General features: G+C 45.2%; 3 protein-coding genes and 1 pseudogene across 7 annotated transcripts; 2 read left to right on the forward strand and 2 right to left on the reverse strand.

The window, feature by feature from the left end:
- Positions 1–243: 243 nt before the first annotated feature.
- On the forward strand, positions 244–5050 carry LOC100279748 (phosphoenolpyruvate carboxykinase homolog 2). Its single transcript, NM_001152706.1, is given in 11 exon segments — positions 244–301; positions 435–710; positions 2094–2296; positions 2397–2550; positions 2642–2827; positions 2924–3222; positions 3466–3639; positions 3719–3784; positions 3886–4234; positions 4333–4501; positions 4644–5050. Coding segments are annotated over 10 exon segments (1980 nt in total). The 5' UTR covers positions 244–301; positions 435–474; the 3' UTR covers positions 4788–5050.
- Positions 5051–10231: 5181 nt separating this feature from the next.
- Positions 10232–17366, forward strand: LOC100276880 (Protein CHAPERONE-LIKE PROTEIN OF POR1 chloroplastic). 3 transcript variants are annotated; one of them, XM_008660174.4, is made up of 5 exons: positions 10232–10448; positions 11241–11427; positions 11528–11628; positions 11989–12433; positions 12982–16805. In XM_008660174.4, the coding sequence occupies exons 2-5, from the start codon at positions 11279–11281 to the stop codon at positions 12992–12994; spliced, it is 708 nt and encodes a 235-aa protein (XP_008658396.1). In that variant the 5' UTR covers positions 10232–10448; positions 11241–11278; the 3' UTR covers positions 12995–16805. The 3 variants fall into 3 exon arrangements, with proteins under 3 accessions (XP_008658396.1, XP_008658395.1, NP_001144055.1); XM_008660173.4 differs by lacking the exon at positions 12982–16805 and adding an exon at positions 16827–17319 and having other exon boundaries at positions 10266–10465; NM_001150583.2 differs by lacking the exon at positions 12982–16805 and adding an exon at positions 16827–17366 and having other exon boundaries at positions 10277–10448.
- Positions 17367–20771: 3405 nt separating this feature from the next.
- Positions 20772–23126, reverse strand: LOC111556098 (Alpha-glucan water dikinase - pseudogene; annotated as a pseudogene). 2 transcript variants are annotated; one of them, NR_152446.1, is made up of 6 exons: positions 22177–23126; positions 21923–22091; positions 21738–21852; positions 21533–21611; positions 21370–21461; positions 20772–21135 (listed from the first exon to the last, which is right to left on the reverse strand). The product of NR_152446.1 is annotated as an Alpha-glucan water dikinase - pseudogene, transcript variant 2 (transcript). The 2 variants fall into 2 exon arrangements; NR_152445.1 differs by having other exon boundaries at positions 20783–21135; positions 21923–23120.
- A 403-nt stretch (positions 23127–23529) lies between these two features.
- On the reverse strand, positions 23530–27133 carry LOC100193384 (uncharacterized). The gene has a single exon (NM_001138513.2). The coding sequence runs from the start codon at positions 26804–26806 to the stop codon at positions 23879–23881; it is 2928 nt and encodes a 975-aa protein (NP_001131985.2). The 5' UTR covers positions 26807–27133; the 3' UTR covers positions 23530–23878.
- Positions 27134–27480: the final 347 nt, after the last annotated feature.

Genomic DNA, 27480 nt, shown 5'->3' on the forward strand with positions numbered 1-27480 from the left:
TTTGATACTCCTCTCCGAACAAGTAGCTAAGCAAAGGCAGATTCAGATAGCCGTGCTGCTGCACAAATGTGCTGCAATAATGCAGATGAGGATGATTTTTTTTTGTACACAAAAAAGACCCAAAATCCAACCCGGAACCAAACCGCCGCCGCCGTTGAATGGTCGGGTAGAGAAGGCAACCATGGTTAAGTCCAGGCCCTTTAAAAGCCGAGCCGGGGGCTCGTCCCATCCGCCCCACACCGCTTCACTCGTTTCCTTCCGATCCATACACACCGCGCACGTACGCGTACTCCATCGTCCCGTACGTGCCCGTCCTCTCCTCCCCGTGTGTCGTGTGTGCCTGAGCTCCAAGAGATCGAGAGCATCAATGGCAGGCTTTGGTCCCCAAGGCTGCTTGCTAATGCGCGCTCGCTGCCGTGTTTCTCTGTGTGCAGGGTGCAGGCGGGTTCACGTCACGACCTCGGGCGAGACGAGATGGCGACGCCGAACGGGCTTGCTCGGATCGAGACGAACGGGGCGACCAAGCCCGACAACGGCGTGTGCCACGACGACAGCTCGGCGCCGGTGCGCGCGCAGACCATCGACGAGCTGCACTCGCTGCAGCGGAAGCGGTCGGCGCCAACCACGCCCATCAAGGACGGCGCCGCCTCGACCTTCGCCGCCGCGCTCTCCGAGGAGGAGCGCCACAGGCAGCAGCTGCAGTCCATCAGGTGACGCCCCGCGCCAAGCCTGGTTCTCGCTTGCTTTCCTCTCAGCCGTTTACTAGATACCTAGCCTACTATATATTAAACGAATTGGTAAAAACGATTTATTCATTGGATGGGGTTTGGTTCGTTACTAATGAAGAAGAGCTTCACGACAATGGCCAATCAGGAACATGAAAGGCTGAGCGGAGATGAATTCCTTTTCCTTTTTGGATAGAAAACAAAAACAAAATATTTTGACGTCTGCTGAACATCTTGTGAAGATGAACGAACGGAACACATCAAACGGAGTTCTGCTTCCGACGGCCAGGCGGAAATCACAGCCCGGCCCGCCTACTTTCACAAATCATGCCGTGGGCCCTCCTGACATATACTACTAGCACCTGTACATTTCTAAATTAGTAGAGTCCTCCAGATTTTCTAAACCCCAATCCCCGACTAGCTACAGCTAAATAAAATAAATCGATATTCTAGAAAATAAAAAAATCAATGCTAAAAGGAGAAGCAAAATAGGGTGACGCTCACGCCAGTTACAGTGTCATCCACACGATACAGTGTCTAGCTAGTTTATACCTTCCGTCCCACGTCTTTTTCCACACAAAAGCACAAGCACCCTCGGGAGTGAGACACAGAGGCGGGAGCCGAGGGAATGCCGTGACGCCGCGCCGGATCGGTGGGTCGGTTCCCAGTCTGGTTTCACCTAAAAACTGAGTCCAACATTGAATAACCAAGAACTCCTTCCGTTTCGTTTTAGTTGTCCCTAAATAATATAAAATTGAACTACCGAACCAAACTTTTGAAAAAAAAACCCGAACTTTTCGATCGGTTTGGTTCGGTTTACGGCTTTCAGTAGAGGATGTGCCCATCCCTCGCATCGATGTAGCGCATTTGATGTGATTTGTGGACTTGTGCTACTTCGATCTTATGCTGCGGACTGCGGCTATGGCAGGTGACGTATTTTCCCATTATTTATTTCTTTAGATTAGAAAAAAATGAAAAAAAAGGAGAAAGGGTTAGAGGAAGGAGATAGAAATAGATGGTGGGCTGATACGGTGGTCCGCACGTAACGAACAAGCATACGTACAAACACGCACCTTACCTGAGAGCCTGACGCGACACCACTGTCGCCATCGGCCACGCAACTTGCTCCACAGGAAACCTAGCAATCCTTTTTTTTCCCCGCAAACCTGCACGTCATGATTTCGGGGGTCGAGGCTGTGTTCATACAGATAGATACCAGTGTCCTCCCGGTCTCGCGCAGCACTTTGCGGTTTGGTGCTGATAATCGGGAGCGTAGCGTAATTAACATGCCAGACTGCTAGTTAACAAGCATACTTAAGGTTTAACCTTTTTTTTTTTTTTGCTCACCCGATCTCGTGATGGATGCAGCGCGTCGTTGGCGTCTCTGACACGTGAAACCGGGCCGAAAGTGGTCAAGGGCGACCCGGCCCGGAGGGGCGAGGCCCCCGCGACGGGTGCACCGCCGACGCCGCAGGCGCACCACCAGCACCACCACCCCGCCGCCCCCACCATCGCCGTCAGCGACAGCTCCCTCAAGTTCACCCATGTCCTCTACAACCTCTCGCCTGCTGGTACGCGTCGCGTGCGTATGCATGGACAACTTCTTCTTCTTAATTTGCTTGTGGTGCTTGACTGCTTGTCGATCATAAACTGGAACCCAAAAAAAAACAGAGCTGTACGAGCAGGCCATCAAGTACGAGAAGGGGTCGTTCATCACGTCCACCGGCGCGCTGGCGACGCTGTCCGGCGCCAAGACCGGGCGGTCGCCCAGGGACAAGCGCGTCGTCAAGGACGAGGTCGCGGCGCGGGACCTGTGGTGGGGCAAGTGAGTGCTCTGCTCTGCTCTGCTCCGCCGCACACCACACCCTTTCGTTCTTTTGGTTCGCTGGCTGCTGACACCTGGTGATGCCATGCAGGGGCTCGCCCAACATCGAGATGGACGAGCACACGTTCCTGACCAACAGGGAGAGGGCCGTGGACTACCTCAACTCCCTGGACAAGGTGTTCGTGAACGACCAGTTTCTCAACTGGGACCCCGAGAACCGGATCAAGGTCCGCATCATCTCCGCCAGGGCGTACCACTCCCTCTTCATGCACAACATGTAAGCCTGACACTGACACAATGCAACACAAGGCTACTCTATCTACGGCCCTAGCGAAAGCGTGACACAATGCATATGGGGGGTCGCCGGTCGCAGGTGCATCCGGCCCACGGACGAGGAGCTGGAGAGCTTCGGCACGCCGGACTTCACCATCTACAACGCCGGCCAGTTCCCCTGTAACCGCTACACGCACTACATGACGTCGTCCACCAGCGTAGACATCAACCTCGCCAGGAGGGAGATGGTGATCCTGGGCACGCAGTACGCCGGCGAGATGAAGAAGGGGCTGTTCGGCGTCATGCACTACCTCATGCCCAAGCGCGGCATCCTCTCGCTGCACTCCGGCTGCAATATGGGCAAGGACGGCGACGTCGCCCTCTTCTTTGGCCTCTCAGGTAACATGGATGGTTGTGGTGCCGTCACCTGCCCCCCCAAGTCGCATCTGACGTCATCCGCTTAGCTTATCCTTCTTTTGTCTGTACTGTACGTATACGTAGCAGTAGATGCCTCATATTTGCTGTTATGTGATGTCAGCGTCACTGACCTAGTGCATGTGTCCTGAATGCGTTGCCATACCATACCATATCTATCTATCTATCTGCTGATTCTGGAACTCTGGACTTACTTTCTCACTCCAGGTACCGGGAAGACGACGCTGTCGACGGATCACAACAGGCTTCTGATCGGCGACGACGAGCACTGCTGGAGCGAGAATGGCGTGTCCAACATCGAGGGCGGCTGCTATGCCAAGTGCATAGACCTATCGCAGGAGAAAGAGCCTGATATCTGGAACGCCATCAAGTTCGGAGCCGGTACTTATTGTCTCAACTCTCGGTTTCTTCGTGAAAGCTGAATTGGGTGACTGACGGAATAATGCTCCTGTTGCTGCAGTGCTGGAGAACGTTGTCTTCGATGAGCATACTCGTGAAGTTGACTACACCGACAAATCTGTCACCGGTAAGTAATAAATGTCATGGTCTCCGTACACAACAGACTCAAATTTTCGAGTCACACACAGGCATCACACACCGAAAAAAAAAACCATTCTTGCATCGTAGAGAACACTCGGGCTGCCTACCCGATCGAGTACATCCCCAACGCCAAGATACCATGCGTCGGTCCACACCCCAAGAACGTGATCCTGCTGGCGTGCGACGCCTTCGGCGTGCTCCCGCCGGTGAGCAAGCTGGACCTGGCGCAGACCATGTACCACTTCATCAGCGGATACACCGCCCTGGTCGCCGGCACGGAGGACGGCATCAAGGAGCCACAGGCCACCTTCTCCGCCTGCTTCGGCGCGGCCTTCATCATGCTCCACCCGACCAAGTACGCCGCCATGCTCGCCGAGAAGATGCAGAAGTACGGCGCCACAGGGTGGCTCGTCAACACCGGCTGGTCTGGCGGCAGGTGCGTGCGCCGCCGTCATGGTTTGCTTGCGCTGCAGTTGCAAGGCTTGAGTTCGTTCGTTAATTACGTCAATCAATAACCACATCCTCGCTTGCCAGGTACGGTGTGGGCAAGAGGATCCGGCTTCCCTACACCAGGAAGATCATCGACGCCATCCACTCCGGCGAGCTTCTCACCGCCAACTACCAGAAGACCGAGGTCTTTGGCCTGGAGATCCCGACTGAGATCAAGGGCGTGCCGTCGGAAATCCTCGACCCAATCAACACCGTATGCATGCTCTGACACTAACCAGCTCGCTTCGCTTCTATTCATCAGCCAGTCATCTTGAACTATACCGCCTGCTGAGAAAAGAAGAGTAGCCGATTTTTTTTTCGAACTTGACAAATGCTCTCTGTGTGTGTGTGTGCAGTGGACGGACAAGGCCGCGTACAAGGAGACGCTCCTGAGGCTTGCCGGGCTCTTCAAGAAGAACTTCGAGGTGTTCGCCAGCTACAAGATCGGGGACGACAGCAACCTGACCGACGAGATCCTCGCCGCAGGCCCCAACTTCTGAACTAAAGCAGTGGGTCCGGATGAATAAAACGGTGGTATGCGTGTGAAGAAGAAGATGATGACGACGAAAATAGTGTGTTGGATCGATGGGCCAGCACAGTGTAGACTAGCTTTTGTATATTATCTCGGGTTGGAAATCTGGTGTTGTTACCTAAAATGTTGGTCTGTTCTATCGGCTTGTTGAAAACAGTTTGCGCGTGCTTGCATCTTGGCCCCCCTGTATTCTCTGTGGTTTCAGAATTTGAACACGAAACAGCTTGGTCTCGGGATCATGTTGGTTTCATATGTCATTGCAGTATCGCACCGACACGACACATACCAATTGATTTTGCCTGGAACTGCCATATTTTGTGGCCATCGCCCATCGCCACTAGAAGCTCCAAAGTGGTGTCATTGGATTGGACCCACCCATCTTCTCGAACACAACTTGGAGTGCAAAGCTATACGGCATATGCTGACAAGTTGAAGCATGGCCGAAACAAAGAAGTTCCAAGAAAAAAATGCCGGTATTGGAGGAGTTTCATAAAAATATGCTGCCTTAATTTTTTTTTGAGTTGCATTGGGCTAGCATGGATTATGGTCTCACATTGTAGGATGTTGTAAAGCCCGTTGGTGCTTCGAGGATGAGAGTTAGTGTTGTAATGGATAACTCGCTACCTCATAGTCGACCACGTCGTATGATCCTCTATGCTCATTCTTAATGATTACATAATGTAGAATGATAAATGCATGTGTCAAGGTGTAAGACCTCGAGCCTTTGGACCTACGAGTCAACGAGGGAAAAGGGATGTTCTAGGCAAACCACTTATGGCCTGTTGGTACTTGCCTTCTCGGCAAGTTGATCCAACGGGAGAGTGAAGAGAGTGTTTACAAAGTTCAACGGGAAATGGCAATGGCTCTGTTCATCTGGCCTCTCAAGGGCACAGTACGGGGGTATTTATAGGTACCCGGGTGTCCCCCGTCCTCTGGCAAGGACGTTTATGCCCTCGGGTACTCGGACTATCCTCAGAATATTCCCACAAGGGTAGGTTACAAATCGTCATTATGGAAAAGGCTATTACAGATGAGGCCTGTAACACGCTTATCCGTGCGGGGCCCGTTACAGTGGGCCGAATCCCACATGGACCTCCGGACGCGATGAGGACGTGGGACTAGCAGACTTCGTCGGAGTCCTGCCTTCGTCTTGCAATGGAGAGGACGAAGGGCAACCGCGCCGGTCATCATCCGACCGACGCTCTCGGCTCGCTCGGGCATGGTCTTCGTTGGTGTAGCGAGGCGACGAAGGCATCGACAGAAGGATAGCGACTTCGCCTTCGCCCCAACATGGCCCATTGACCTCCGCCTCGCCCATAGAGCGCCCCACGAGTCGAACCACGGGGGTCGGATGAGCCAAAAAACTGGCAGGGGGTCAGATGAGCCGAACAAGATCCACTTGAGCTGATTCAACGTACTCAGGCTAACTGTACCGCCATCTTTACGCGCTCCCCATTATCACTCCAACCAAAACTCATCCCTTTTTACTCATGACCTATGTCCCTTAAGTTGAAGCCTATCAAGGAGCTCTGCGACTCCGCAAAGGAAATAGGGAGAGGACCTACGAACGGGCTACAAAGTAAAAACGTCAACGTAGGGGAAAATATGGACAAACCCAAGTAATAATGACCACCTGGGGCTCACATCACTGATGCGGACCACACCATCTCTACAAGATATCCATGATAAGATCAAGGACCCATGCAACGAAGGGCGCTGACACACGACAAAAGTTACCGAAGGATTAATCTTCTTTATCATTTCACGTTCACTTCCAGTAGCGACCATTGTTAGAGGCCCCCTCCATGTGCTATAAAAGGAGGGGTTGGCCTTGCGAGTGGGGGGAGGGACAAAAAGAGAATGAAACACAACTACACGCAGTAAAATAGGAACACTCACACCTCACGGAGACTTAGGAACGCTTTCTCTTTCGCCCGTTTGTAATCCCCTACTGCAAGTAATCAGTTGTCAGTAGTGCAAACCACCGAAGACTGGAGTAGGGGCATTTAGCCCGAATTAGTATAATCCTTGCGTTCACTGCGCACATCATCTAGGTCTATAACATGCATACATAAATTTACTTGTCGGTGCTTGTTCGAAATACCGACAACACGCATGGTCACATTGAGTACTTGGTGAGAAAAGAACTGACCTAGGATAGCGAGTATATGAAATCGAACCTTTAGGACCTGATATACCCTCTCTATGTCCTTCTATGTGCACTTCTGATATGCAACAAACATTGGCTATTTTAGAATATATGTGAGATAATGGTCTTCACAAACACCTACCATCGAGGGTAGATGCGATTAGTAGGTAGTACTCTTGACTGTACTCATGACCATTTATCGTGAAGTTCACATTTGGTGCTTCACCCTTAAGCACGTCAGTGAACAACATGGACTAATTGAGCACATTGATGTTGTTGTTCGACCTCGCCACCACAGTGGGACAGTTTCTACACTTACAATACATGCAATCTATATTTCCTATCATAACAGAAAACCCTGTTTTCTATAGACTATATAGATTGTATGTTTATTTCTCTAGTTTAGCTTGTTAGACTAGTGATAAAATTAGAATATAAGTTACACAACTCTTTTGAGGTAGAGATAATAACACATATATCAAAACTGTGGTTACACATCTAGATTTTTTTTATTTTCTTGTGTAGATTTTGACTAAGTAAAAGTTAGAGACCATAATTTCTACACTTTTAAAGCACGAGTTTCATGCATCGCGCGTCACATGTGAAGTGTGTAGGTCTGTTTCTATCCCTCCCTCCTCGCCTATCAATGGATTATTATACCACATATGGGACATGAGAAACTAACCAAAACTACCACGATAGGAAACCACACGTAGGACAATGCTTTCATATAGTATCCTAGATGAAGAAGAACGAACGAGCAAGCAAGCTATATATAAAAAAGAGGGTCGAACTTATTTTCAACCCATACATTTCTCAACCTTTTAACTAAGATAGATTATAATATAGTGTTCTTATCGATTTAATATATAATATATGGATCATATATTTACTTTAATATTAAAATTATTTTTTATGAGTATTAAAGATGATTGTGTACCCTCAGTACGAACCGGCATTATACTAATTAGAAATAATTTATACGTTGACTAATTTATTACTTCTCTAGGCAACGTAATCTATTATCTTGTAAAGTCGAATCGCATCAATGAAAAGAGAGGCTATCCAGAAAGAAAAGGAAGGTAGCCGACGCTTGTTGTAAGGTGTTTAGTTTATAAAGACTAATTTTTAGTCCTTATTTTTTAGTCTATAAACTAATAAATATAGAAACTAAAACTTTATTTTAGTTTATGTATTTAGCAATTTAAGGATTAAAATAAAATAAGATGAATAGACTAAAAATTAGCCTTTTGAAACCAAACATCCCTGTAATCTCTTCTATAACCTTAATGCCCTATTACCCTATAGCAAGGCCATGTAAATTATATTTGTATTTGTAACCTGACAATGCATCTTGGCAGTCCAAAACTAAAGGAACAAAATCCAGGTGGGCAGACATGAGTGACGTTGTGTAAATCCATTTGAGTCCTGAACGAATCGAAAATTTGCCAACAAATGGCGGCCACACTTGACTAAACAACAAGAACCGTACACCAGTACCACTTTGGTGGTACGTTAAACCGTTGACATATCAAGCTATATATGAGCTTTCCTTTCCAATGTGACGGCACGGCACGAGCATACCTGGGCGACTATTGGTGGAGCTCAAGTTCAGCGATAATGTAAATGCTGCAGCCTGCGAGGTTTTGACTTTGACGACTACGAACCTTTTTTTTCATATCCGACATCAAGATAGTACTAACTCCGTTCTTGAATATATCGACTAGTTCATTTTTAAATTAAACCGTGATAAATAAAAAAAGAACAAAACGAGTAGATATGTGTACTAGTACAACACAATTTTCTCATTTTTTTCCTTGGATTAACATTTTTTTTGTTGATGAGAGAGGATTGAAAGCGACCTGTCTGAATACTGGACCCCAGTATGATAGGCACTAGTATTTTTTTCTTACACGGATGCATCAGGTTGTCAACATCATGTTTAGCACAACTGGATTTTAAACACAGCTGGTTTGGATGCATGATTAAACTTGAGCATGGGCCAACCGACCCGATCAACCCGATCCTACTCGTCTGAAAAAACCCTAATCCGAACTAATCCGATCAACACAATGAGCGAGTAAGAGCCATAGTTCTTTATCCGTAATAATCCACGAGTCGGGTACGAGCATGATTTTTTTTATCAAAAACTGACCAGATCTGAAAATCCGACTAGATACATCTAAAAGGGAGGCACGAGCAAACTCGACCCGATCCAACACTAGGCACGAGTGTCGTGCCAAACAACCCACAACCCGATCTTGACTCGGCCCGACGTTTGAACAAATCTATGCATGATTCCCATAAGGACTAAGAGGGTGTCCCTCAATCCCCTCCAATCCTATGGAGAATGAGTGTATTCAAACTAGCCCTACTGGATTTTAAACCCTATCGCCTTTCCACTGGAGGTACTAACTTGAGTTACCTAATTACAATATGAACTCAACAGAAAAAGTGATCAAAATCCCAATCAATCTTACAAAAAATGTCTCAAATTACATAACAAATTGTCGCCTTGCAGGGAAGCTTTGATCTTTTGAGCAACTTCAATCCTTCATTTCTCACTAGTCTAATACTCGTGCTAACACTACGATCTTGGGGGAAGGGGAGGGAGAGGGGCCAGCCAGTGGTGACAAAATGAGGTAAGGGGAGGGGGAGGCAGGGGGTTATTATGCGTCTGTGCGTGTGAGGGACAATGGAGGAACGATGATCTAAACAATATTTTCCATTAGATTTGAGTGAGTAAGATGAAGAAGGGTTATCCAGCGATCTAAATCGTTGATTTTGATAGTATATTATGTGTGGTGCAATTCGTTTGGTGAATTTATGTGGGGTTATGAGTGATAGTGATTTGGTTAGACGGATTTTGTAAAGTAAAAACTGATAGGTTATGTTATACTAGTTAGCTGTTCATACATCACTACGATTTCTATATATAATATAGCTGATCTTGTTTTACAAGGGGTATAGATAGGTTAGCAATCAATCCTCACTTCGTGATGACGGATGAGGCGGGCCATGACGTTGACGTGGCCTAACGGGACCCGCCTGCAGAGAGGGACGGTCTCGTCGTGTGCAATCCCGTCCTTGTCATCCGCCCGCCGGTCGCCTCAAGGGAACTTTATCTTTTGCTTGATGAAAAAATTGGCCCGGGCCAGGGGAAATTTCTCTGCCGGAGGGAGCCGAAGTTAGCTGAAAATAGGTGGCCCAATCTGCAAACTGCAATTTAGTTTTACGTGGGCTGGTCCAACTACGGCTGGGCCTCAAATTGAGCCTTTTCTTTCCTGTGCGCGAGGATGCGCCAGCCCGTCCCCGCCCCACTGCTGCCCATTCCTCTCATCCCAGCGAACGACCCTCCAGCACGCCATCCGCTTAGCCGCCCCGGAGCATTGCCATCGTCGCCATCGTCGCCGCCACCTTCTATCCCGGTGTGGAGCGGGAGAGAACCCGTCTGCACTCAGAAGCTGGTTTAATCCGGTGGTGGGAAACCCTTCGATGTATTTTTTTCTCAGAGTTTCGTTTTCTCCCGCGAGATTATTCGCTTCTGCGAGTAATTAAATCCAAACTTTTGTTTCTCTCCATCGGTTCCTCGGGTTTGTTTGTTGCTTGGCGGAGTACTGATCTGGCAGTTAACCATCCGCGGTTCTGTTGGCATCGATTAACCTCTTCAGCGCGCGCTAGGTCCATCTCAGTTGGTGCCGTAGGGCTTTGGGTGCGGGTGCGGTTTAAGTTCCAGATAAGAAAAAAATGGGGGTTCAGAACCCATAATCCCATATGCCCCTGTTCATTTCGAATTACTATGATTCTATGACTTGTTTGTTGCATTGATTGAAATGGTCGAGATATCGTATTGGGTGGTAGCTGTACATTAAGGAGAACCATATGGTCTAGTGGTAGTGTGAAGGTTTTGCTGCTAGCAATTGTTTTTTAGTCCTGGTTGTAACTGCATTAGTTTAAGTCCTTGTCAATGCTCCTGTAAGGGTGCGCTTCATGGGCCCGTGTTGTATCCCGTTTTGGAACTTTATCGTTCTTATTATTAAATTCAAAGGTGTATACTATCAAAGAAATGTCTGTGGTCATGGGTTTTAAGTCCCCAATCTCCTTAGAATCTAAGACAACAGAGATGCATTTGTTTAGTGGATGATATCAAATTATGGACATTTGACCACAGAGAAATGCACCATAGATGTGCATTTATTTTCTTCCCAGTGGTGGTGTTGATTTTGCTTTCTTGTTTACCCGTTCTTGATATAGTACTGTTCTGTTTCATAGGGAGCACAAGTCGTGTCTAAAATATTCAGATTGCTAAGATGTTGGGTCATGGTCTAGTAACTGATCCCTCAAGAACCTTACGATGTCCAGTTAATTCAAGGGTATCAAGTGCACCCTTGGGGCTTGTTTCTTCGTTGAATTTCAACAGGGGATGCAAGGGAAAGAACAAAATATTCAATGTGGATAGGTATGGTTTCTTACACTTCTTGCGACTCAGCCTCAAAGCTTTCGTCTAGTTTCTGTTGTGATTAAGAAATACAGTTTCTCATCTAAATCATCCAATGCAGACACACCAAGTATAGTACTTCTTTCTGTTATGCGCCAAGAAATGCCAGAATCACACCACTAGCAACTGCATCATTTGGGGATATGGCTGATTCTTCAACTCGTGAGTATTTGTTACCCATGTATATGACAAGAGAATCTTACATAATTAGTTTACCTACATTTGAGATTATGTGGCACTTTTTCATATTGAATTTCAATAAACATGAGATATGGTTTTCTAAGGAACATCAAAGTAGTAACTTGTTCTCCAGAATAATTGATCTTACATAAACATTGAATGTTTTCATTGCCATCATGTATGTAGGGAACGAGTAATTCCGGTAATCAGTATCACCTGTTTCGCTACCAAGCTTTGTTTTATAGATTATATGTACCTGTGATTGACCTTTTGATTTGTTGTTTGTAACAGTTCTGTATAATAATCTTTGAGCATTCTTTTGACTGCTTGATTTTATTTCAGCTATCTTTCCCCGAATCCATGTAAAAGATCCATATCAGCGTCTCGGAATCAGCAGGGAAGCATCAGAAGAAGAAATTCGAGCTGCTAGGAACTATCTGATAAGCAAGTATGCAGGCCACAAGCCAAGTGTTGATGCAATTGAGTCTGCCCATGACAGGATTATCATGCAGAGTTTCTTTGATAGGAAAAAACCAAAAATGAATCTCAAGAAAAAATTTAGGGAACTTAGTCAGTCACGTGCAGTGAAGGCTATTCAAGGCAGATTTCAAACACCACGTAGCAAAGTCATTTGGCAGACAGCTATTGCTTTTGTCTTGCTTGGAGTGCTTACCCTTGCTTTCCCTACCGAAGAAGGGCCAACCCTCCAGGTGGCCATCTCTTGTGCAGCAAATATCTATTTCATTTATCAGAGGGTCAAAAGTGGATGGCGAGCATTCTTTTATGGGTATGCTTTCTTCTCATTGTAGGATTTTAGTTTATTAAGTATACATCTGCATTGGCCTATGTTTTGCTCTTAGTACAATTGCATTTGTTTTCAATTCATTTACTCTGTATATTAGATATGGTGCCACCATTTTTAGTCTGTAGAATTTATTTCCATTGATAAAGGATTTTTTTCATCAATAAATCCTATTATGGTACTTGAGCCTGACAACCTACAATTCTAGCACTAGCACAATAGACATCCCACCAGAAGAATAATTTTCTAGCTCCTGGCAGCAGTGTTAAGTACGCCTGTTGTGTTGGCATTGATTTGTCCACCACTGTCTTCAGGCTGTACAAGCCAGATATATGGTGGGGCATATTTTCTCACCGCATGTATATGGTACATAAAAGAACCTTTGCATTCTCATATCCTGCAAGCAAGCAAATGCAAAATAGATGATCTCCTATATCTAATCATTACCTGGTAGTCATAAACTTCTTCCACTGATAGATCCATTATTTGAAAATATGCTGAGAGATATATTTATGTTCCTGTGACTATTGCAGTGGTCAATGGTAGAGCTTGGACTTAACAACTAAGCACTTTAGTTTGGAAATAAAGCTTATTGTAAACATATATATTTTAGCATTGTAGGTTAGCCTGCAGATATATTGTTATGATATTTACAAGTTAGGGTTTTAGCTGTGCAATAGAAGTGAAGAGGCTACTGAATGCAGTATAAAATATAGTAAAATGCACCCTAAGTGGATCTGAGATATTCTTGGACTGGTGGGAAGAGGCTTCTGATGTTGTAACAGGGCTGATCAAGAAGGGGGGTGTACTCCCTAATCATTCTGGGGGCTTGGGTAATATGGAAACATCGTAACAGATGTGTTTTTGATCATTTGCCTCCAAGCCTGAACCTGCTTCTTCGGCTTGCTGATGATGAAACAAGGAAGTGGGTTGTGGTTGGGGCCAAGGGATTGTCTCACCTTGCTGCTCCTCTGCTAGTATTCTAAGTGGTGGTTTAGTTTTTTACCTTATGGATTGTTTCTTGAATGCTTGTTTTTGGCCTCCCTAAGGGGCACTTTGTGTAGTTTTTTGGGCGGTCTTTTGGCCATGTAACACTTCTGCTTAATGATAATGATGCGCAGTTCTCCTGCGCTTTCGAGAGAAAAAATGCACCCTAAGTCCAACTTTTAATGGATTCTCAGTTGGGTGCTTGAGCTAAAAAAATGACTATCTTGGTCCTCAATATACTGCTAATTCTCACTTGGGTTCTCGAACTAAAAAGTGACCATATGGGTCCTCAATCTACAATGGAGCTCGACTAAAGGTCCAAGCTACCAACAGCTGCCTACGTGGCTGTGTCGATTAAAGTTGCAAAAAAAAAACTCTCTATCTCTCTCCCCTTGTAACCCCCTCTCTCTTGTAGTTCATCTCTCTTTGTATGTTATATGGCCGCTGAGTGTGTGCCTCTAGAGTGCAGATGTAGCTACATGGTTGGCAGACCGTGTAGGCAAGTCATGCAGGCGAAGCCACGAGGCAGGTGTGGGAATAGGGATGGCGACGGGTCGGGTGGAGCAAAAACCCGCTCGCGATCGCATCCGTGAAGTCTACCTAAACCCACCTACGATCACACTCGCGGGTGCAATTCCAAACACCCGAACACGTCAAGTTTTGGGTGGCCATCCACATGTTTTTACTTAGTGTACAATTTTTAACAATAATTCAAGTATCAACAATAATTGAGTTGTATCTATGGATTTTAAGCTTTCTCACGTTGAGCAACAACAAAATATTTCATGAATCGTTAGCCACGTTACTTATTCAAAATAATTACTATTGTATATTAATCATTTTTGTGCAAAATAAAGAATGAACCAAATTTCGAGTTGGGTGTAGATCACCCGCGGGTTGAGGTAGAAACCCGCATCTGCACCCGCGAAACTTCAGGTCGGGTGCGGGTGCACCCGTGGCGTGGGTCAAAATCTTCACCCATACCCTCACCTGTCGGGTTTTCGGTTTGCGGATTAAATTGCCATCCCAATGTGGGACCAACAGGAGACAGAGGAGGGACCGAACATGGAGGAGATGGGTCGGTGTTTGGTACCGACGGCACACTACGAGGTGTACCATGTGCTGCTTTTGGGAGGACGGCGAGGTCGATTGTAGGACATGACAGAACAATGATATATACATGTTCGGGTCGCTTGAGCGCGTAATACCCTACGTTCTGTGAGTTTGTGGATGTGTATTGCTCGGTGATTGAGGATTACAGAGGGTTCTGAGGTGGAAGATGATGAGTACGCTATTGTGGTGTCTCTCGTTTTTGTAGGGGTTCCCCCCTCAGTCTTATTGCCGAGCGAAGCGGAGTTACAATACAACGCATGACTTGGTACGTGATCTCTATTCGCCCGCCTCTGCTAGAGTCGTGCCGAGTTTCTTAGTGGTCGGCGAATCCTTAGGAGGTTCGCACGTCCCCTACATGTGCGGAACGCGGCTGAGGAGTCTTCACGCCCACACAACGTCTTCCTCGCTCGCTCCCGGTAGCGCCCAACTGAAGTCCCCCAGGGAGGGACACACACCCGGCCCATTAAAGGCCTTTTAGGCGGCCGACAGAAGATAACCAAGCCGTGGTGACCCGGGGGATATCTATCCCCCACAATGGGGGAGGAAGGGGAGGTTCTGCAAGTTTTACATAGCCTCATTCACGGTGGCACATCCTCAGACATATAGAGGTCATGTGATGGGATTTGGACCTCTACTTAGGTGCGACATTAGTTGAAGTACCTATGTTGTCTCTAGCAGCGTCCTCTATATTCATGATCTATATCTATTTTTACAATTTCTTCTAAAAGGTTCTCTCCTCTATATCTCGTTCCTCTCCTGTTGCTCTCCAGCAGCGCCCTCTAAATCTCGTCCTATATACATAAATAACTGTATTAGAGGCATGTTTTATTTTATTATACATACTTATTTGTCATACCCTTTAATTTTTAATACATATTTTAGTTTTCTTAATATGTTGCTTATATTGAAATGGATGAGGAAAGGAGAGAGTCTTTATATATAGAGGGTGGACTTCCTCTATATTTAGAGGACACTGTTGGAGGGGATAGGGACAAAATCTCCCTTATATTTACAACACCCTTTAGGGCTTGTTTGGTTATTCCTATCCCATGTGGATTGGATGGGATCGGAAAAAAATATGAAAGATTTTGACTTGTTTGGAATTTAAACTCACTCAATCCCATCCAATCTACATGGATTAAGAGCAAAACGAACAAGCCCTTAGAGGGCCTTGTTGGAGACAACCTAGATGGTAACCCACATTAGATTGATGACCCAGATAGTCACCTTTTTAGTTCGAGGACCTAAGTGAGAATTGATGAAAAGTTTAAGAACCCATGGTGCATTTTACTCAAATATAAATTACAGCGGCAGTAGTTGCAAAGCCTAAATGGTTACTCCATGGAGTGGGAAATATGTTTTTTCCCTAATACAGTACTATAATTTTTGCCATGCTAGGATCAAACCACAGACTTGGCAACTTTTCCATGTAATCAAATTCGAATGTTTTCTTAACCAGAATATTCAAGAGGATCTGTTCTTATCAGCTCCATGTTCCCAAACAAACTCTTTGCTGGTGTAACTTATGGTGTCACAGCTCACAGGGGCGGAGCGAGGCCCAATGCTGAGTGTGCTGCAGCATGGGTCCAGCCAAGTTTATCTTTGGTAAATATTTGTAGGTTTAGTCTAAAAAATGCTAGAGTTTGGTTCAAATTATGGTAATGCAGCACCTGTCTACTAGCACAGGCCTGGTTCGAACCCATTTCTAGCACTGTTCCTTGGTGTTCACCGATAGATCAACCGCATGCCTAGTTTCTCACGAGTTGTGCGGAGACCTGTCAACTTGTTAATGTCAATAATGCTAGTCCATATTTGAACTAATGCCATTTTTCTGATGCATAAGCATACGAAAGTTGTGTGCAAATGCTTGTAGATGTAGGTCGTGTGGTCTGGGGCAGGTACACCAGATTGGCCCAGAGGGTAGATCTTTGTGATTGAACACTGCAGTAGCTGGCATTTTAGAATTATTTAGTTTGGTTTGGGCCATTTGGAGCTTATTGTATAATCTTTTGGCTTGGTAATAACGGTTTGGGCTGAATAGCGTCATCTAAGTTGGCCCACCAGCATTTCCTGTCCAATCACCATAACTGTTATTGCTGAGATTAACACAATATTCTCAGTGCTGGCTTTAGTTTTTTTTTTAAAAAAGCAGTCTTTGGCATCTTAATTTGTGTACATTGCTTTAGGTGATTCTTTTAAAAGAGAGCTTTAGTTGTTTTTTTAATATTGTTTTCTGCTTTAGGTGGTTCCTAACCCTGAGATTTATGTGACCTTTCAGGTTTGGTTCTTTCTTTGCTTCCTGGTTCCTTGGCACCTTCTTGATGGTATCTGTAATTCCCCCTATACTCCCCGGTCCAAGAAACTTGGAAGTGAGCACCGCGTGTGTTACTTATGTGCTCCTTTTCATATCGTCGACCTTCTTGAAGTAAGAGATCTTTGTGTTTCCATGTTAGCGCAAAGTCTTGCAGGAGTTATAAACATGGTATCATGCTTCAAATAGCTTGTACAATCCATCGGCTTTTTCTTTGCTTGTTTCACGTTTATGGAGCTGGAAATGCTAGTTCTTTAGTGAGTTGATAGTAGTTTTCAGGTTGCAATGTGAGATGTAGAACGTTTTTTTGCCTAGGCCCGTGATATCTTGAGCAGGGTCTAACACCTCTTGTGGGTATTTTCAGTTGATGTATTAAATACAGTTGTGTTCGAATAGATCATATGAGATAATATCTCATCAGTCTTCTTTTGGATGGACATCACGTCACCTTGGAACATTACAGTCCGTTCTCCCTAATGCTGATCGCGTTTGCAAGATAGGAACTGGAGAAGAATACCTTACTTAGGTTGCTACGCCTGATCTGTGATATTGGTATCTCTCGAGTTGTTGCGTCAGCATTGTCGTCTCATAATGTGCAGCCTATTAGTGCACTGTTGATTGGCGAATCGTCGTCTGCTTCGGCTATCCATTTCCATTATCTAAGGACTAAGGAGAAACTGGCCTCGGCTGTGGAAGGCCGTGACCCAGAGCCAGTAGTGTCTGGAACAATTAGTGCGACTTTACTACTAAATGGGGCTTTGGTCATTCGTCATTTCCTAATTGGATTATTAATCGCCTGATCCCTTATTGTACTCATTGGAATATAGTACATCACTTGATTTGGTGTGAGCGATAATATTAAGGTGCTGTTTGGTTCACATATTTGTAATGTAATAGATAATTAATAACGTTAGATCATGTTTATTTAGGATCAACCGTAATCAAATATCACACTAGGAGCTAATATCGGTCTATTCAAACTTGTTACCACTGTTATTCGAGCGTGAATCATTACCGTTGTCATTTATATTGCATTTTCATGAACCAAATAACATCTAATATCACATGTGGTACTAGAATGCCAATGGCACATGGTCCACTCCACCTAGGGCATAATCAATCAGCATGTTCGTTTCTGATTAAAGGTAGCTGTTTAGATTGTTGTAGTTGTAATTTATAGAGACAAAATAATAAAATATTGTAAAAGCAGCATAAGCATGTATCGCTACGGATTAATAGCTTCTGGTTGCATGTGTAGCATGTCCTGAATGTCGCAGGAGATGCCGATGTTGACTCCTTGATCCTTTGCAGTAGTTGCAGTAGGCACATTGCACATTGCAATTTGTGTTGACGACGTCTGCTTGGGCAGTTTGGTCCTCCTCTGTGATCTGTGCTCGAATCCCCAGCGCTTCGTCGAATGCAGATTACGTTTGACGAGTGACACTGTTGTCCATATCTATGGCCACCGCTCGAACTAGCTAGTTTCGGACAGGTCAACGTGATGGACGTACGGGGATAGATTAGATGCATAGCCACTGAGCAACACTAGAAAGCATGCTTTTGACTAGTGAAGTTGGGGGCATTTCCTATAGTGCAATCGATTACCGTAGATAGCACTATCCGCACTAGTGTTCGGTAAAACTCACGCTACGAGCCCTGTACGCAAAATCGCAAATACACCTGCAGCGCTGCACGCTGTGTATGCTTCTGCAAGAACAGGAGTCCGCCAAATACAGCGTAACTCGTTTCCTCCGCTAACTATCCCGTCATCACACAGTACTATGAATAATTATGTGTTATATACAGAAGAAAATACATAATATTCAGATTTAGGTTGAATATAGTATGTGGTAGTTGATATAGAGGGAATACATATAAGGATATGAACACGGAGGATTGCAGTATAGAGTAAAAAATCTTGCTGACTAGACTATAAATAACAGTGTAGAGTAAGAATATGGAGTAACCTGCACTGCCGGTAGCCTCACACTCAAGTACAAGCACAACATTAGTGAAAGTAGCAGAGGCATCACAGGATTCCCATGAAAAGAGACGAGGTGCCGACGGCAAAAAAAAAAGGTGGGGGGCGAGCTATTCATCTAACCATCTTGATTAGAGTCCTCTCCAGCCCAAATTTAGATGCCTATTTTCTCTTTAATAAAATAAAACCCGTCTACTTATTTCAAAGTTAAGAATTTACTAAGAGAGCTGTGTTATATAGTTTTGTGTTAAAGAAGTGCCTTTGATACAAAAGAAGCATACCAAGAGTATAGTGGCACAGATAGCCAAATCCACGCCCACGTTAGTACACGCGTATAGAGCAAGGCACGAAGTCGTACTCTCATAGTGATCCTAGCCCGGCCGCGTGGACCTCATCTTAGGCTGTCTCCAGCAACGTCCCCTAAAATTCATCCTCTAAGAGAATATTCTCTATCATTTACAGTCTCCTCTAAAAGATTTCATCCTCTATATCTCTTTCCTCTCCAACAACGTCCTCTAAATCACATCCTCTATACCTATATATACCTATGCTAACATAATCCATATCCAACATTACTTATTCCTTGGTTTTCATATATTTAAATTCGTGGTCACGCCCATAATAAAACAATACATAATTTTAATATTTCACTACTACAATTTGTGAACGTATAGTATTTAAAAAATAATTTTCTGTTCACTATATTTCTTTTCACACATTTCGTCGAACATGTTGAATACGTCGCTCGGGAGTTGTTATCTTCAAGCTCGTGAGCGAGCACAGGTGTCGCTCAGTTCTTGCTCATGTCCGTAGCAGCATCGCTGGAGGTTTCCGTCCTCGCTATACAAGCAGCAGAACTTGTCATCGCCACACATGCCATGGCGCTCGACCAAACAACCTAACCTCCAATCCTCCGCCATCTGCTCGTGGCAACTCGAGGTAGACCAAGTCATCACTGCCACGCCCGCCACCACCGTGCCTCCACAATCCGGCGGCGACCCATGTCTTCTGTTGTGCCTCGACTGAGCTGAAAGTGAATGGATAGAGGACGCACAGTAAACCGCCAACAATAACGTGTGCCAGGACCCTCCGCTATTTTAGCGAATGCTTTACAGGTCTTTGCTGGACTGGTCCAGAACGTCTCCATTCGTTAGATTTGGCGAACAGAACGCTTTAGCGTTCGCTGCTGGAGGCAGCCTTAGTAATGCTAATGTAAAGTAGATAATTACACGGACCAAATTTTTTGACCGAATAATGATAAATATCACGAAATATAATAGCATCCTTAGAACAGGCATATACCTAAAACGCAAAAATAAATGTTTGACGATAACAATAACACATTTCAGCAGGACAAAATAAATGTTTGACCTTACCAATACCGTAAAGTTTTATGTTAGGGGATCCTAGCGTGTCAGTATGTCACGTTAGCATGGATCAACTAGACACATTTTATCATTTCATGGTTCACACTTTGCGCGCCCTGCAATATAAACCTGCTCTGCGACCATGGCCAAACATTCCATAGATGGATTATGTGATAATTGTTAGAGATCTAATTGCTTTTCTGTAACCCAAATTCCTGCACTTCTTGTGATGTCAGGATTTTGTTGGAGCAAGCCATTGGTAAAAGGAAAAGCATCTAGCACGTGATTTGCTTCTGTACAGAAATCTATAGAAGGAATGACGAAGAGAATTAACCTGTAAGATCTGGGGAAAATTAAAAAGACATCTTTAGACACAACTATTTAGACAGCAATAGCAATAACCCTTCCTAGGAACACCTTCAAACTGTTGACAAAAAGGTCAGTTCGATAAGGGACACATGAGACATTCACTCTATTCGACATATATCAAATATACCTAGTGTATAAAAAACAGGAACATATGCTTAAGGCATTTCAAATTTTAACAGGATTCATCCAACAAGACCCTCGATAATCCAATCTCAATATATAAAATGCTAAAGAAGTATTGTGTCATCTACATTTTGTTTCATCAATCCAATTGGTGTGCACACATATAAAATTGAGCTTGGTTGTGGTAAGCTTGAGATCAAACATTATATTGCTACCAACACAAAAATGGATATGTATGTGAAGCCCTGATTCGTATGAACTATGCATTTGCCTATGGACAAGGAATCTGAGTATTTAAGAACTCACGCCTGCTGGACATGTACCCATTTATTTGGCTTTTCTCCTTTCCACACGCCGGAGCATCCCACACGCGAGATGCTTTGTGGCATGCCTTGAATTTGAATATACTTCAGGCTCCATCCACGGAGACGCTTACCTGTGAAGTGATCAGACACAGTGATTAATATATGATACCCAACAGTACCATGGTAAGCATGGTGCCCTTATTCCCTTAATATAGCGTGCACCACATTATTTTCTCGACTGGAGCTGAATCTGAAAATTCTGGCCATTGTTTTTAAAACTGTCCAAAGCAGAGTTCAAATGGTTGATATCTTGTGCATTGAAATAAACAAGCAATGGTACACAGTAATCCAAACAGCAGCATTACCATTTGTTATGTGTGTCGTCAAAGATGAGGGACTCAATATCTTGCACCACATGATCATCTATCTCAATTCACAGGGTAGAGTTATGACCCATCTGCACAGTTATGGACATTAGTAACTACTGTTCCATGGTAACAGAAAGATCCTTGATGCAAAAGGACTGACCTTGACAAAAGGCGTCCTAAGAGCCCTGTTCTTATACACTGTCGTTCTATCAGGTTGTCTGGACGGGAGGATCCAATCTCTGCAGCCAAGTAGCTCAAGTATGTCAAATTCAATCTAAAAGAAAGTACAGCAAAAGGCGTAAGAGCGTGTGTGAATCATAATATATTTTGTCATCAAAAGTGGCAAGAGAAGCAGTGCCTATCACCTCTTGTCTGGGCGAAGGATTCCACAATGCAGAATCAGGGAACCACTTGTGTTGGTCGCCTCCAGGCCGATCTTTGACACCAAACCAAACCCTGCGGCCCTGAGTTCACTGAAACCTGCTCCACACAATACACCAATAGTGTTACAGAGCAAATGGTGAATGAACCTGGAATCCCGTGGTCGCACCTGGAGCTCAGAGTTGGAAGAGAACACCGCCCATACCACCGCCATCGGGGAACAGCGTCGACTTCTTCTCCAGTATGGCAAGGCTGCTCATCCCTCCGCCTCACCTGCTGCCATCGTGCTTGCGCTGATGGCAGTGCGCTGCCAGGCCCAGGGGTCAGGGGAGGTCATCCTATTAAAAAAATGCTCTGATTTTTTATGTGGCTGCAGCAACACAATTGGCCAAAAGCCCAAAAGTGTTCTATACACAATCTCACCCCTATAAGATGCAGGAATTTTCTGAGTATGCTGTTCTGCTTTATGAACACCGTGACCTTAGCTGTTAAATCAACACGTGCAATATAATCACGCTCTACAAGTTCAAGTAGCTGTGATTTTTGAACCCACACAACAAGTTGCAGAGAAATAGTTACAAAATTATTTCACAAGCCAGAATAGCCCACATATAATGATACGAAGGCACACAATCACCCTGATACAACATCAGTTATCGCTTCATAATTTACTGATCTCTGATGTACTGTGTAAACATAATATAACCGATGAAAGAGCATTTGTGAGTCAGATAATCAAATATATAAATGACTTTCCCAATGGCCTAGGTAAATATTCATAAAGGTATCACTGGTTAAAATTACAACATTTTTGTTGCAGATTCTCTTGGTTGACACTTATTCACCGAGGATTTAAAATAATCTTGCAACATGCCACTTCTATGGTCCTATTTCCATATTTTTACAGGAACATTAAAATATTTTTGGTGATTTACGTGGCACTAATAAAGAGCATATCATAACGATGATCATCCATTTTTATCTCGCTGCAACATCAACGGTAAAAAAACACAAATTGCCAAGAAAGTTTCAATGGGACTTCGGAAAATCCCAGAAGGAACCAGCGAGAGATCAAGGACATCACAATACATTCAACATGTTTAAACCAAAGGAGTCCAGGACAATAGTTTTAACCAAACATTGAAAACTGCAGCCATGATTAACTGCAAATGGATCAAAAGTGGCATGTCAATATAAACAGGGCAAATATTGCCTAACATGTCAAAGCTCATTAAAAAAAGAAAGCAATCAGCAACAAGCAATAGCAGGACATGTCCACTGATGATCTAGCGCCTTTACGTGCAACAGAGAGCTGTAAAAATCACCATCTCTAAACAATAAAATTAGCAAGGTACATCTTGTTGTAACACAGCTACAGCCAAAATTTCCCTTTCCTGATCTCACCAATTATCTCAAAAAAGTGCATTACCAAGAAAGAGATGGAGAAGCCAGACAAATTTTAACAGACTGCCAGAACAATATCATGTTGCATAATTATATAAAAAAAGGTAGACCTAGTGCTAGAGGCTACCACATGAGTGGGGTCTGAGAAAGGAATAAACCAAGCCAAACCGTCCCCCCACAAATGCAAGAGAGGGCGAGAGGCTGCTTCAAAGTTCGAACCCAAGATTCGGTGACCCAACGAGACAGCTCACTGCACCAGGCCTGCCCTTCAATAAATGAAAATAGTCATCCATTTCCCATGCACAGATGATGAGCTCAGACTTCAGTAAATGAAAAATGACAAATGCAAATGACACCATGCACTAACCATAAGGAATAGGTTGCAAGATAGGCATGCAGCAAATGTATATTATCAGTCAACAAAAGAAACCAGAAATGTCAGCAGAATCTTGCATCTAAAGCCATCTCATTTCCAAAGTTCTAACTAGATGGTAAGATAGGTTATTCACTATGCACAAGATAATGGGCATCCAGCTTGCTACAACTGCTAAAAAGGTAAAAGGTTACAACAGAACTACCAACAGTCAAGTTTGATCTGCAATACTAAGGCCTAGCTGTTTAGTTGTACTGCCAGCTCTAAGAACATGCATGATTACATGTCGATGTAAAGGAAGGATGCCTCTCTGAATTCCGAACATAAAGGATCACAGAAGTAGACAAACTACCCCACATGCATACTGCCTCCCATAAAATAAGTGTCAGATTCCATATTTGGTCTCTTATTTGCATCTATCACCTGATCTCTCATAACAAGCTGTTTGGGATGGTAAACTGCTGGGTGTGGGTGCATTTGCATAAAATCTGTTGCGGCCATCGGCATAGAGCCACTCTCCAGGTTTATATCCACCAAATCGAAAGTGTGCATCCCATTCTGAGAAGTCGATACCATATTCATATCCACTCTGGCATCGCTCTGTATCAGGTGAGGGGATGTTATGTTCATATCAACCCTTCTGTCCCCATGTATCAAATGCGGAGATGCCAGATTCATATCAACTCTTCTGTCACCGTGTATGAAGTGGGGTGATGACAAGTTCATATCAATTCTTCTGCCCCCCTGTATCAGGTGAGGTGATGCCATGTTCATGTCCACTCTTCTTTCCCTCTGCATCAAGTGAGGAGATGTCATGTTCATGTCAAGTCTTCCCTCTCCATGAATAAGGTGAGTCATCGGCATTTTTATCTCAACTCTTCTGTCCCTATGAATCAGGGCAGTTGTATTAGATGTCATGGTATCACCATGGACTAAGGCTGGCGCATTTGGTGCTATATCCGCATCAACCCTTCTATCCCCGTGAATCGAAGCTGAGGTATGTGATGCCATGTTCATATCAACTCCTGTATCTGCAGACACCTGACCAATCACAGTCATATTTACATCAAACCGTTGATCACTTTGCTGGCTGTGATCAGGCCTAATCAGTCTGTCCTTTGCTTCCTTCATGGCTGACAACACAAACTCCTTCAGCTCAGGTTCTCTTGCTCCAATGTCAATGACATCTTCAAAATACTCATGTGCACGAAAATAGAGATCATCATAAAAACCCAAATTCCTATCTGATTCCATACAATTAACATTTGCAGATGAATTGAGTATTCTAAAATCCTTCCTCCAGCGGTTCAGGATGTACTTAGGCGGAAGCATCAGTACATTCTCTTGCTTCAGAACAGCCAGAGCATGACTGCAAAGAATACCCCTCGAGGGAAAGGAGCGACAAATGCACCAAACATCCTTGTCAGAATTGTCATAAACAACTGTATAGTCAACCTTCTTTCCCTGTATTAACTCACTGACCATGTAAGTAATTGAGTTCCCACTTCTGTCTACCTCTTTACAAATAACATGCATCAATTGCTTAATCTCGTCCTGGAACGTTTGAAACATAGTTACTGTATAGAGCTCCACAAGTTGCTCCTCAAATGGCAATCCCGACAGCAAAGTGAGTCTAGAATAGTATGAGCGCAAATCATCATATGCTTCCCTTTCCAACTTCTCTTTCAGGGTAGTCTCATATTGCTCAAGGAAAACTGGAAGGGTGGTTTTACTCACAACACTATCAAAGTATGGATCAGTTTTTTCAGCCTTCCTGATAGCAGAGGTGCCAGCCCAGAATGAATGATTGACATACCCAGGTGCCCATTGCTTCCGACAGCTGTACAAAGCAGAGAACCACTTGTTGTCTTTGAGACTATACTGGTCAACCATTGCTCCCCACTCTTTTTCAAAGTCGGTGAGAGTGACACTATCATATACAACCTCCTTGAACCTTGAGGAAATTGCCTCTTTCTCATGTGTGCGTCCCACATTTTCAAGTAGCTTCTTCAAGATATGCCAAAAGCAAAAGCGGTGTCTTGCATTTGGAAACACCTCAGCCACGGCCTCTGTGATGACATCTGAATAGCCGGTCGTGATCGCTTCTGGCGATTTGCCATTCATACAGCTCAACCACCTCTTCAACAACCAAACATAGTTCTCCTTGCTGTCACCGGACAGGAGACCACAGCCAAGAAGCACAAGGTGGCCATGGTTGTTCACCCCAAGGAGTGTGGCTAATGGGCGGCTGGCACGTGAATGCTGTAAATACATAACATCAAATGTAATGACGTCACCAAAGTAGCGGTATTGCGCCTGGGCCCTAGAATCAGTCCAGAAGAAATTCTTCACATGACTTTCCGGATCAAGATCCCAGCTGTGGATGAAGTTTGGTTTTCTGTGTTGCATCTTGTCAATGAACTTCTTAAGTGAGTTGAGGTCATCCTCCCCGAAACGCTGCATAAAACTCTCGAGCCTACTCAACCTCTGGCTACCAACAGCAGACCCAACGTTAGCACCCCTCTTGGGTCGTGTCGGAAACTTCCTTGTCTCAGCAATCTCGCTCAGCGATTTCTCCACCATCTCATCCATCTCATCCGTAATCTTGGCCTTCTTCTTTGTTGGCTCAGGCATCTCTCTGTACGCCTTTAAGAACCTCACCATATCTGGAGTACAAGGATGATTATGCTCCAAGTCGACAGACTCTACCTTCCACCTTCCATCCACACGCTTATCCCGAATGATCAGCATTGCCCTACATCCCGTCTTCTCGGTGGTGCCACGGTGAGACTTCTTCTCCTTGGCAGTCAACTCCCGCTTGCTGCGGAGTGGGTAGCGGGTACCTGAGACAACAGAGGAGCCAGCGCTAGTCCCAGATTTGCCGCCGTAAGTGCAGGTGAAGGTGGAGCGGTAGCGGAGTCCTTCGTAGTTGTGGCAAGTGCGGCGCACGGCATGGAACCCCGTGCGGTAGGCGTAGGCCTTGTATAGCGCGAAGGCCTCGTCCACGGAGTCGAACACCATGCCAACCCGCGGCACGAGGGCCTCCTCCAGCGTGTTGGGGACGAAGACGGTGTCCCCGCCGCCACCGTCCTCGTCGTCGTCGGAGGGGATGGCCACCTCATCGTCCTCCACGACCACCTCGTCCTCATCCTCCTCCGCAGGGTATCCGTTGAGGTCGTCAGCAAGCTCCCCCTTGACCTGCCGCGCCTCCTCCTCGTCGGACTCGAGGCTAGGGTTTTGAGCCCCGGTGGCCCGCCTCTTCGAACCCGCCCTCATGCTCTGCCCCTAGACTATTTACACACACCCTCTTGCGCGCGCGTGCGCCACACCACCAGCATTAAACACTAGAGGTACACTGGTACAGTGGGGCGGATACCCCGCGGCACGGAATGAAGAGGGTTCAGCGCAGGCGACGGTACGCGGGAGCGGGGGAGGTGGCGTGGGGCACTGGAGGAGCAGCGTCGATCTGGGCCAGGGCGGTTGGCGTGGGGAGTGGGGACGTCGCCGGGGAAGAGAAGGGAAATTGGGGGAGGCTCGGGCTGGGTTGCTTTTGCTTTGGTGGGCGGAGCGGAGCGGATGTGTGTGGGGAGGAAGACGGGGAGTTCGTTCCTGGGTGAGCTTAAGGATTTCGCCTGTGCCGCTGTGCGGATGTGGCGGATGAACGATGCCGTGGATCAGCGGGTTGGTGAGTATGACACCCGGGCCCCCTGGCCTTTTGCAGCCGAACACGAACACGTGATGCTGTCTTCACGCAATGACGGAGAATTTTGTTACAGTCGGCATGATTTCTCTCTACTCAGGTCCTATTTGGTTTCAATAGATTTTGGACATATTATAATACAGAGGTGACACTTTATCCAAAGCAAAATCCGGAATCTATTTCATTCTTGATAATTGGAGATATTGGAGAGTTGGCACATTATCCAATACTAAAATCCAAAGATCCAAAC

The sequence above is a fragment of the Zea mays genome, chromosome 9 (assembly GCF_902167145.1).
Source record: "Zea mays cultivar B73 chromosome 9, Zm-B73-REFERENCE-NAM-5.0, whole genome shotgun sequence".
Lineage (NCBI taxonomy): Eukaryota > Viridiplantae > Streptophyta > Magnoliopsida > Poales > Poaceae > Zea > Zea mays.

Excerpts from the sequence above, each read along its gene's own strand:
- LOC100276880 (XM_008660173.4), top strand. The coding sequence starts at position 11,279 with ATGTTGGGTCATGGTCTAGTAACTGATCCCTCAAGAACCTTACGATGT. Across the intron at positions 11,629-11,988 it reads TATGGCTGATTCTTCAACTC|CTATCTTTCCCCGAATCCAT; the intron begins GTGAGTATTTGT and ends ATTTTATTTCAG. Across the intron at positions 12,434-16,826 it reads TGGCGAGCATTCTTTTATGG|GTTTGGTTCTTTCTTTGCTT; the intron begins GTATGCTTTCTT and ends GTGACCTTTCAG.
- LOC100193384 (NM_001138513.2), bottom strand. The coding sequence starts at position 26,806 with ATGAGGGCGGGTTCGAAGAGGCGGGCCACCGGGGCTCAAAACCCTAGC.